The sequence below is a fragment of the Rhinoraja longicauda genome, chromosome 18 (assembly GCF_053455715.1).
Source record: "Rhinoraja longicauda isolate Sanriku21f chromosome 18, sRhiLon1.1, whole genome shotgun sequence".
Classification (NCBI taxonomy): Eukaryota; Metazoa; Chordata; class Chondrichthyes; order Rajiformes; family Arhynchobatidae; genus Rhinoraja; species Rhinoraja longicauda.
In genome coordinates, this window is record NC_135970.1 from 17637793 (window position 1) to 17649840 (window position 12048).

The following is a 12048-nucleotide window of genomic DNA, read 5'->3' on the forward strand; positions in this document are numbered from 1 at the left end:
CTCGCACTGAATGTACACGTTACCCTGCACTATATATAATTTCAATACAAACGGGAATATCCGCAACATTCTGTTAACAAAACTAGATAACCTATTATATTGGTACTTTGAAACACCTCTTTCATTGATGTCAGTGGGATATTCTATCCATGAAGGTCATTTGTCTGTAATTTTTTGGTATAAAGAATCCATGCCAGACCTAGAAACATTCTGTGGACAACCTTGTGGGGCAGGTCTCCTTCTCGGGCAGTGCACTGTTCAGGAACATATACATAATTCCAGATTCAAGGTCAGATGCTGACACCTCTGTCTGGGCAATGCATCAACCCAAAGGGGTAATTTCCAAGCTGTAAATGATCGGTGTCGGGCGACGGCGTGCCTGTGTTTTGCGGCTGGTTTCAACAGCCATTCGCCCTTGTTTTTCCACTGCAGAGATTTCAGGAAAATCGGACGTAGTGCCAGCTACCACCTGCTGGAACTGAGGAAAACACTCGATACTTCCTGGAAGCCGCGACTTTGTCTCTTGGTGCCTCGCTCTTGCATGTATGTCTGCGAGGCAGTAAAATAGTACGCAGAAGCGCGCATCTGGTGCAGTCAGAGGTAGATGCAACAGAGGAAATAACAACGGAAGGAGTCAAATTAGACATATTACAGTGTCTGGGGCGAACCTCCCTTCCAAACGTAAGACTAGATGTAGGATGGACCTTTATACTCGGGAGGGGAGAGGAATGACTGGGCTGTACGCAGTCCAACAAGTAGCATATACAAATGTTGCGAATAAACCAAGATATGGAACATTCAGACACGAATGTTTGTTTACAAGCTGCCAGTTTGCTTAGACATTTATATATATATATATATATGAATATAGATACATTTATGGGAGGGAGAAGATAGGAATATATATGAATATATATATATATATATATATATATATATATATATATGTGTGTGTGTGTGTGTGTGTGCGCGTGTGTATGTATGTATGTATGTATTCCTACCTTCTCCCTCCCATAAACGTATCTAGATTCGTTCGGAAATCAGCCCAATTTACATCCAGTGTGCCAGTATACTAGCAGAAAAACGTCAATTAGATGCGGCACCTCGGTTGATATTGTTAATCAATTTTGCACAGTGCATATCGCCCCACCAGAAACCTGATTCTCAGCGACTCTGAAATTAGTGTCTTTATTCTTTAGGCGCTGTGTTAAGAGTGGTTTGAGTGCTTGTCCGGAACGTACAGACTGCCATCACTCTCTAAATAATCTGCAAATCGATAGCCTTCATTTTGAGGTCAACGGCAATAATGAATCACAACATCTTATCTAGCAAGAGCAAAAAAATTATAATAATAAGGCTCTAAAACCGGAGACGCTTTCAGAAGCTTGCAACAATGAATGTTCACAATCTTACATGAAATCTCACAAACTGTAGAATTGCTGAAATGTACAGTGCCACTTGTGGGTGCGTTTACTCGAATGGTGTTTGTGTCTTTGCATTAAATGTTATTGTTCTTGTTATATCTAGCCTGAGTTTACATATAAAAAAACAAAGAGAAGCGTTATGCCGCGATTCATTATCTCCCTTCAATAAGATGGGCCACAAATCGTATTATTTCTAATATATTTTAAACCAGGACATGGGATTAAAGTGGCGCCTCCTAGATTCTTCTGCAGTCTGTAGCCTGAGTGCGCGCCGATAGAATATCAATGAACCCCATTTGAAACGCACTCCCGCTGCGCGCAATCTCCGCGGCTTCCATCAGAAGGACCAGTTCCCCGGAATAAAATAACTCCGCTTTCCAATAAGCTTGAAACCCGTCCAACAAAACAAAACGTATCAATTGAACCAACGATTTCAATTACCGATATCTTTTTTTTAAATCCTAGCTAAGGAACACCGGGTAGTGTTAAAAAAATGGACGTTTGCGCTCGTCCCAACCACACATGAACCACACAACATGTGCCAAGCCAGTTGGATTGACTGGTAGTTCGCACAGTTTTGACTATAATCACAACCAGCTACAATCTGCAATCTCTCCATCTCGCTGTAACAAAACGGGGCATGCAGGAAATCAGTCTGATTGCCCTAGAATCACAAACAATGATTCTGCATTCCCGGGCATTGGTCTGGTCGGATAAGCCCCCTCTCTCCCCTTCCTCACCATACACACGCTCACTCCCACCCCTCAATCACAGTTGCTTGGTTGTTGCCATCGATATCAATTCAATGGAAATATATCCCTTACGTTCACTTTATCCAAGGTCTGTCTAGAAATTGCACCCCCTCCCCCCCATTCCTAGCCTTTCGTTTCACCAACAGGTTCTTTAGATGTTGCAGCGCTACGTTGAGTATTTTGCTCTTACCCGCGCGTATTTAGAGGAGTAGGGGTCTTCAAAGAGAGCCCAGATGCGGCGTTGCCATTTTCTCCACCAGCCGGCTTTCGCTCCGGCTTCGGGGGAACAGTCTCCCAGGGCCAGTCGCTTGGTGTCCAGTTCATCTTCAGAGTCCCCGACCCCGTCTCCCCCGCAGCCGGCGTCTCCGTCGCCGCTGTTGAGGTCGGGAGACTCGAAGCTGTCCAGAGCCTCCTCTGCTTCGCGGTGCTGCCGGTAGGTCATCCAGCAGCAGGGCTCCACGTCCGTCTCATCGATGCCCCAGAAGGCGATCTCTTCCTCGTACAGGGGTCCGCACACGTCGGCCGGGCAGTGCAGTTTCCCCGTGCGGTAGTAGTTGAGGATGTGAGCGAAGACGGCCGGGTGGCGATCGAAGAAGAACTCGCCCGCTTTGGGGTCGTAGTCGAAATTGGCGAAGGCGCCGGGTTCGGTGAGCCATGCCAAGCGAGTGCCGGGCAGGGTCTTCAGGGTGCTCCGGTACGTTTCGTGTCTAGTCCCTCCCACGTTTATCACGATGCGATCGTTGTCGTCGCCCTTGCCCATCTCCTCGATCAGACATGTCGCGGAGGGAGGTCTCTTTCCTGGGGTGCCGCCGCGGGAGGTGGAGACGTGCACTGGGCTAATCATTCAGCACCGCGGATAGCGGCCAGGCATCTGTCCGGCGCCTTCTCCCCGCCTCTTTCCTCCTCCCCCCTCCTGCGCCGACTTCTCTCTATCTCTCCTCTCTCTCTGTCTCTCTCTTTCCTTCTCCCTCCCAACACTAACCAGCACCGTCTCCAGCGCCAGCGATCGGATCGGTTTCCCTTCACGATCGATCGATCAGGTGTTGCGTTCACATTTGTCCGGCTTGCTTGCAGGGCCGCCGCTGCTGAAAGGAGGCGAGCTGGAGGACAAGACGGCGCATTGGAAGGCGGAGCTGACTCTCCTCCGCTGGCAACAGCGCTGCGCAGCCGTGAATTCAGGTCCTCTCTACCATCACCCCCCCCCCCCCCCCTCTCCCGCCCCTTCCCCCCTCCCTCCCCTTCACCACTCCCTCCCCTTCACCATCACCGCCACCTTCATGCACCGTGCTTGGTCCCTGAGACCGAGACAGCCGTCAGAAGGTTTGTTTCCTAAGCCTCACCGATATAGAGCTGTTCTCCCAACCAATACTGCCCATAAATGTTGATGCTTTGCATTCTGTCCTAATCCATGGCATTTTTTGAGACCATGTTTAAGATTATAAAAAAGGCATAAGAGTTTTAGGTAGAAAGGGAAAATGACGGTTTGACAAAACCAACCATAAACACAAGCCACACACGGTCACTGGTGCATCGGCAAATTTACATAGTTGTCCTCACATACGCTGCTCCCTCTGCAGATACAGAAACATACACAAAATAGGGACAAACACGTACTGCATAATGTGTAGACATATGGCTGTGTAGACATATGCCTGTGACATATCTGCAGTGCCGGCGCAAGACACGCACGCACGGCCTTCAAGCTTTTGACAAAGATAATTTTTTACTGCTCAATGGAGCCGAGGGCCAATTCCACAAGGAGATTCCGAGCGCGCCAACAATACTTCTGCTGTACGGCCCACTGTCGATCGTACAGACTCCATATTTCAGAGGTCGTTACAGTTACTGTTATAGTATATCAATTTCAGTGTAACTCAAAATGGTATTAATAACTATCGGGAATGGATTCAGAGGTATCAAGGGATTCAGACAAAATGTTATCCTGTAAAAGAAGTCATTTCAGTTTCTGAAAGTCATCAGAAATACAAGATGGATTTTTGCCATCTTTAACACTTGGCAAGGACGTGCTGGTTTGTATCACACACAAGTAGCTCTCGCTTCGAAGAGCTGTTTTGTGCCTTGTGCCTTACTTACATTGCATCTTGCTTAAGGAATTCAATGAACATTTTGTTTTGTTCGTGTCTTGTGATGTGAGAGTCTTCCCTTTCATATTTATTTTGGCTATTAGAATAATACAGTGGAATCATTTTTACATTAGTGAAATTAGTCAGAATGTTTCCCCTTTTTACATATGGGCTATGTGTATGTTGGTAAGTGCATTACTGAAAGTTATAGAGTCATACAACACAGAAACAGGCCCTTTGGCTCAACTTGCCCAAGTCAATCAAGATGGCCATGTTCACCAGTCCCACCTGCCTGCATTTGGCCCATATTCCTCTAAACCTTTCCCATCTGTGTACCTGCCCAAATGTCTTTTTAATGTTGTAATAGTACATGTCTTAACTATCTCTTCTGGCAACTCATTCCATATACCCCAACCACCCTCAAGTGCATTACCTGTTCTGCGCATTATATTGGACAGCAGCATAGTTGATCAGGGAAGTGACCAACATTCAGCTTTGCAAACAGTTCCATCATTGGTCTTTCTAAGTGCAGCAGCATCTATCTGTTAATGATTCTGTGATCTGACCATGATAGCGCCCAGGCTCCAAAGGGATATCAGAGACAGATTTATCATTGGAGAGTAGCCAACACTCTGACCTTTGACTGACAGCCTGCACCTAAAAAAATATTTCAGTAATAAAACACAAAACGCTGAAGGAACTCAACAGATCAGGCAATATTTGTGGAGGAAATGGACAGGTGATATTTTGTGGTGGACCCCTCCTCCAGACTGTGGTGGACCCCTCCTCCAGTCAGACCTGTCTTGAGTCTGAAGAAGGGTCCTGGCCCAAAATGTGGTTGTCCATTTTCATGGATGTTGCCTCAGCCACTGTCAGGCAAAGTGTTGGAACACTTTGCCTGACAGTGGCTGAGGCAACATCCATGAAAATGGACAACCACATTTTGGGCCAGGACCCTTCAAAGTGTTCCAACACTTTGTATTTTGCTCAAGATTCCAACCAATGCATTTTATTGTGTCTCCTTATTTCAGGAATAGGAAGAAATCTTTTCATTGTCGTAGAAAGCATAGACATACCACCACTCAGATAATTATATTGGACAGCAGCACAGTTGATCAGGGAAGTGACCAACATTCAGCTTTCCAAACAGTTCCATCATTGGTCTTTCTAAGTGCAGCAGCATCTATCTGTTAATGATTCTGTGATCTGACCATCACAGAGGGTAGATCAACCTGTTTGAATGGTATTTCCAACACCTTCCATCATTTATCCATGTACTCTGCTGCATTAACCACAATTTAGAATAATCACCATGGATTCTTTAGCAGCATCTCGCTCCACTAAACTGTATCACATATAAAAAATGAAATCATAACAAGGATGCTTTGAGCCCTAAGAGCATTTAGTAGGGTTTTTTAAGACAATTTTTTTTAAAATGTCCTACTGTGAGTAAAATTGTGTGTTTGGACTGAAATCTTCAATGGTGTTTTATATATAGTGGCCAATAGACAATAGACAATAGCTGCAGGAGTAGGCCATTCAGCCCTTCGAGCCAGCACCGCCATTCAATGCGATCATGGCTGATCACTATCAATCAGTACCCCGTTCCTGCCTTCTCCCCATACCCCCTCACTCCGTTATCCTTAAGAGCTCTATCCAGCTCTCTCTTGAAAGCATCCAACGAACTGGCCTCCTCCACTGCCTTCTGAGTGAATCAACCTAGTGAACCTACGCTGCACGCCCTCAATAGCTAGAATATCCTTCCTCAAATTTGGAGACCAAAACTGCACACAGTACTCCAGGTGCGGTCTCACCAGGGCCCGGTACAACTGTAGAAGGACCTCTTTGCTCCTATACTCAACTCCTCTTGTTACGAAGGCCAACATTCCATTGGCTTTCTTCACTGCCTGCTGTACCTGCATGCTTCCTTTCAGTGACTGATGCACTAGGACACCCAGATCTCGTTGAACATCCCCTCTTCCTAACTTGACACCATTCAGATAATAATCTGCCTTTCTATTCTTACTTCCAAAGTGAATAACCTCACACTTATCTACATTAAACTGCATCTGCCATGTATCCGCCCACTCACACAACCTGTCCAAGTCACCCTGCAGCCTTATTGCATCTTCCTCACAATTCACACTACCCCCCAGCTTAGTATCATCTGCAAATTTGCTAATGGTACTTTTAATCCCTTCATCTAAGTCATTAATGTATATCGTAAATAGCTGGGGTCCCAGCACCGAACCTTGCGGTACCCCACTGGTCACTGCCTGCCATTCCGAAAGGGACCCATTTATCCCCACTCTTTGCTTTCTGTCTGTCAACCAATTTTCTATCCATGTCAGTACCCTACCCCCAATACCATGTGCTCTAATTTTGCCCACTAATCTCCTATGTGGGACCTTGTCGAAGGCTTTCTGAAAGTCGAGGTACACCACATCCACCGACTCTCCCCTGTCAATTTTCCTAGTTACATCCTCAAAAAATTCCAGTAGATTTGTCAAGCATGATTTCCCCTTCGTAAATCCATGCTGACTCGGAATGATCCTGTTACTGCTATCCAAATGCTCAGCAATTTCGTCTTTTATAATTGACTCCAGCATCTTCCCCACCACTGATGTCAGACTAACTGGTCTATAATTACCCGTTTTCTCTCTCCCTCCTTTCTTAAAAAGTGGGATAACATTTGCTATCCTCCAATCCACAGGAACTGATCCTGAATCTATAGAACATTGAAAAATGATCTCCAATGCTTCCACTATTTCTAGAGCCACCTCCTTCAGTACCCTGGGATGCAGACCATCAGGCCCTGGGGATTTATCAGCCTTCAGTCCCATCAGTCTACCCAAAACCATTTCCTGCCTAATGTGGATTTCCTTCAGTTCCTCCATCACCCTAGGTTCTCCGGCCCCTAGAACATTTGGGAGATTGTGTGTATCTTCCTCAGTGAAGACAGATCCAAAGTAACGGTTTAACTCGTCTGCCATTTCTTTGTTCCCCATAATAAATTCCCCTGCTTCTGTCTTCAAGGGACCCACATTTGCCTTGACTATTTTTTTCCTCTTCACGTACCTAAAAAAACTTTTGCTATCCTCCTTTATATTATTGGCTAGTTTACCCTCGTACCTCATCTTTTCTCCCCGTATTGCCTTTTTAGTTAACCTGTAGTTTTCATAAATTCATAGGTTCTAGGAGCAGAATTAGGCCATCATGTCTACTCTGCCATTCATTCGTGGCTGATCTCTCTTTCCTTCTCAACCCCATTCCCCTGCCTTCTCCCCATAATTCTTGACACTCTTACTCATCAAGGATCTGTCAATCTCTGCCTTAAAAATATCCATTGACTTGGCCTCCACCGCCTTCTGTGGCAATGAATTCCACAAATTCACCACCCTCTGATTAAATAAATTCCTCCTCATCTCCTTTCCAAGGTACGTCCTTTTATTCTGAGGTTATGGCCTCTGGTCCTAGACTCTCCCACTAGTGTAAACATCCACCAGTGTGTTCTATATTAGCACAGTTCTTTAATTTTGTCATTGAATATTATCCATTATTTATTGTCAGTTATAGATTGTGGTTTATCTATTGAGAGCTGTACATATGTGCATTGCATATTTGTTCTTTATGTCTTGTTTCCAAATTGCATAATGGGTCAGATCTTACTACATCAGCCCACCACCTGGAGCCTTCACTCAGAGTGCCCACACTCCTACAGTGCATTCAGAAAGTATTCAGACCCCTTCACTACATTACAGCCTTATTTTTAAATTGATTAAATTCTTTTTTTTTTATCATCAATCTACACACAATACCCCATAATAAAAAAGCAAAAACAGGTGTTTAGAAATTTTTGCAGTGTAATTTTTAAAAAAAACTGAAATATCACATTTACATAAGTATTCAGACCCTTTGCTATGACACTCAAAATTGACCGTATGTTCACCCTGTTTCCATTTATTATCCTTGAGATGTTTCTACATCTTGATTGGACTCCACCAGAGGTAAATTAAATTGATTGGACATGATTTGGAAAGGCATACACCTATCTATATAAGGTCCCACAGTTGACAGTGCATGTCAGAGCAAAAACCAAGCCATGAAGACGAAGGAATTGTCCGTAGACATCCGAGACAGGATTTTGTCGAGACGCAGAACTGGAGAAGGGGATAAAACAATTTCTGCAGCATTGCAGGTCCAGAAGAGCACAGTGGCCTCCGTCATTCTTAAATGGAAGAACTTTGGAACCACCAGGATTCTTCGTAGAGTTGGCCGCCCGGCCAAACAGAGCATTTGGGAGAGAAGGGCCTTGGTCAGGGAGGTGACCAAGAACCCGATGGTCACTCTGCCAGAGCTCTGGAGTTCCTCTGTGAATATGGTAGAACCTTCCAGATGGACAACTATATCTGCAGCACTCCACCAATCAGGCCTTTATGGTAGAGTGGCCAGACGGAAGCCACTCCTCAGTAAAAGGCACATGGCAGCCCGCTTGGAATTTGCCAAAAGGCACCTAAAGGACTCTCAGATCATGAGAAACAAGATTCTCTGGTTTGGTGAAACCAAGATTGAACTCTTTTGCCTGAATGTCAAGCGGCACCGCTCATCACCTGGTCAATACCATACCTACGGTGAAGCATGGTGGTGACAGCATCATGCTGTGGGGATGTTTTTCAGCACCAGGAACTGGGAGACTACTCAAGATTGAGGGAAAGATGAATGGAGCAAAGTGCAGAGAGATCCTTAATGAAAACCTGCTCCAGAGCTACTGGACCTCAGTCTGGTGCGGAGGTTCATCTTCCAACAGAGCAATGACCCTAAGCACACAGCCAAGGCAACGCAGGAGTGGCTTCATGACAAGTCTGTGAATGTCCTTGAGTGGCCCAGCCAGAGCCCGGACTTGAACCCGATCGAGCATCTCTGGAGGGACCTGAAAATAGCTGTGTATCGACGCTCCCCATCCAACCTGACAGAGCTTGAGAGGATCTGCAGAGAAGAATGGGAGAAATTACCCAAATACAGGTGTGCCAAGCTTGTAGCATCATACCCAAGACGACTTGAGGCTGTAATCGCTGCCAAAGGTGCCTCAACAAAGTACTGAGTAAAGGGTCTGAATACTTATGTAATTGTGATATTCTTTTTAATTACTTTGCAAAAATTTCTAAACACCTGTTTTTGCCTTTTTATTATGGGGTATTGTGTGTAGACTGATGATTTTTTTTTTTTTAATCCATTTTAAAATAAGGCTGTAACGTAGCAAAATGTGGAAAGAGTGAAGGTGGTCTGAATACTTTCTGAATGCACTGTATCTGACTTCTGCAGAACACAGCCATGGATCTAGTCAGCATCTGGGTTAACTTTAGCAAGATCCAGACAAGAAACAGGTCTTCAATTGTGTACTGCAAAAGTCTAAATCTTGGGTTGTTTCCGATGATGTTTGTCAGAAGGCGAAGCTACGATAAAAGCTTTATGTTCTCTCAAAGCTCTCGTGGATTCAAACAGTTCTTTTAATGTCTCTGACTGTCAGAAACATAGTGGATAATTAATATTAAAATAAACAATTTAAAAACTAAAAAAAAAGAAAACACATAAAGCACTTGATTTAACACAACTGCCATTTCCTTTCTACTCTCCTTTCAGAAATCCAAGAAGGCAGTCTGGCCAAGCAGTGGGTCAACAGTAAGTCAGTAAAGATGAGGAAATATTGTCACTGGATCTGATGCTCCCAGCCAACATCAGAAGGACAAATCGCCTCAGAGGTGGGATTGGCACATGGTGAGTCATTAAAATAACACCCAGAAAACAGGTTCTATGCAGCTGAATTTTACACCTTTTGTTCAGTAACATCTCTTCAAATATTACAGCTGGTTTCTCAATAAGATTTATTCTCTGCTTGCCTCCCTCATCTTCTACATTGAGTAGCCCTTCCTTCATCTCACCTCCTTTTATTCTCTTCCTCTCTTTGTACTTAAAACCTCATCCACTCCCCTCCTAACTGCCTAACATCACTGTCCATGTTCTCCAGAGATGCTGCCTGGCCTGCTGAGTTATTCTGGCACTTTGTGCCCTTTTCTGATCATTTCTTCTTGCATCTTCTTTTCATTTCGGCAAAATAAAATAATTGAAAAATAAAGCTCACAAATCCTTTACCAGTACATTTCCAATTCTCAACTCTTTAGTTTATAGCTGACTATTTATCACTGGTCTACTATCCTCTCCGATTTTGACTATTTTTACCAAGGTACACCCACAATTTCACACATAAAGTCATAGAATTACACAGCATAGAAACATTGCCCCCCTGCATCTATATTGACCATCAGGCCTTACCTGCACTCTTACCTGCATTCATTCCATATCCCTCTGTGCACTGCTCATTCAAGTATCTGTTGGCAGCACGGTATCTGGGGGTGGCATGGTGACACAATGGTAGAGTTGCTGCCTTACAGCGCTTGCAGCGCCGGAGACCCGGGTTCGATCCCGATTACGGGTGCTGTCTGTATGGAGTTTGTACGTTCTCCCCGTGATCTCGTAGGTTTTCTCCGAGATCTTTAGTTCCCTCCCACACTCCAAAGACGTACAGGTTTGTAGGTTAATTGGCTTGGTGCATGTGTAAATTGTCCTTAGTGTGTGTAGGGATAGTGTTAATGTGTGGGATCACTGGTCCGCGGACCCAGTGTCAGAAGGGCCTGTTTCCGCACTGTATCACTAAACTAAACTAATGTCAATCTGCCAAGATGCCTCCTCAATGTTGTTTTGTTTTTGCCTCCACCATTTCCTCAGACACCTCATTCCAAATGCTTACTACTGTTCGTATGAAACATTTACCCCCTAGTTTTCATTTAAACCTCTTCTTTCTCTCCTCAAACCTACGACCTCTAATTTTAGGCACCCTTTCTATGGGACACTGGCTATCCACCCCATCAATGTATCTTATAATTTTACTTATGTTTATCATGCTATCTCTCAGTCTCCTTTGTGGCAGGAAAAACAGACCAAGCCTAACCAACCCCTCCAATCCAGGTAACATCCTTGCAGTTCTCTTCTGATTCCTTGATGACCATTGACATTTTTCCTAACAACATAGAAAAAGCCCACGCCAGCTCACAGAGCAATCCCATTCTCTCACCAGTATCCCTATTCTCCCTGCATTTCATTCAGTTAACGCCACCCCCTCCCCCTCACTTACAGCCTGGGGGAAATATGCAATGGCCAATTCACCATCCATCCTGTTTGTCCTTGAGATGTGGGAGGAAACTGGAGGATGTTGGTGTGGGGGTGGGGGGGGGGGGGGTTGGGGGGGGAATCTCATGCAGTCCTAGAGGGAATGGAGAAACTCCACATTGACAGCACTGGAGGCCAAGGTCCAAGCTTGTTTACTGGAATTGTGAAGCCACAGCTATAAGTTGCACCATGGTTCTGTCCCATGTTAAACCACTTTAAACCAAACACTCTGAAGGGTCTTGACCCAAAATGTCATCCATTCCATCTCTCCAGAGATGCTGCCACTGAGTTACTTCAGCATTTTTTGTCTATCTTCAGTCTAGACCAGCATCTGCAGTTCCTTCCTACACATTAAACCAAACATTCATAGATGCGGCTGGATTAAACATTATTTCCCAACATCATCACACCCACCAACACAAAGAGTTTGGAGTCACACGGAACTGCAGATGTTGGAACCTTGTTGAGTAGAACACAAGGTGCTGGAGGAACTCTGTGGGTCACACAGCATCTGTGGAGGGAATGGATAGACGATGTTTTGGGCCAGGTCCCTCCTTCATACAT

The 12048-nt window shown here is 44.8% G+C and overlaps 1 protein-coding gene and 1 long non-coding RNA gene across 5 annotated transcripts in view; one reads left to right on the forward strand and one right to left on the reverse strand.

Annotated features, from left to right (window-relative positions):
- The window catches only part of LOC144602277 (voltage-gated potassium channel KCNC1-like), a 45033-nt gene extending 41718 nt beyond the window's left edge, over positions 1-3315 (reverse strand). For all 3 annotated transcript variants that reach the window (XM_078415182.1, XM_078415181.1, XM_078415180.1), the window contains exon 1: positions 2367-3315. In XM_078415182.1, coding sequence (XP_078271308.1) covers positions 2367-3020 — 654 coding nt within the window. In that variant the 5' untranslated portion in view covers positions 3021-3315. The remainder of the gene's footprint in view (positions 1-2366) is intronic.
- LOC144602278 (uncharacterized) overlaps positions 3126-12048 on the forward strand; it is a 30682-nt gene continuing 21759 nt past the window's right edge. For both annotated transcript variants that reach the window (XR_013548431.1, XR_013548430.1), the window contains exons 1-2: positions 3126-3355; positions 9901-10035. This is a non-coding gene — a long non-coding RNA (uncharacterized LOC144602278). The remainder of the gene's footprint in view (positions 3356-9900; positions 10036-12048) is intronic.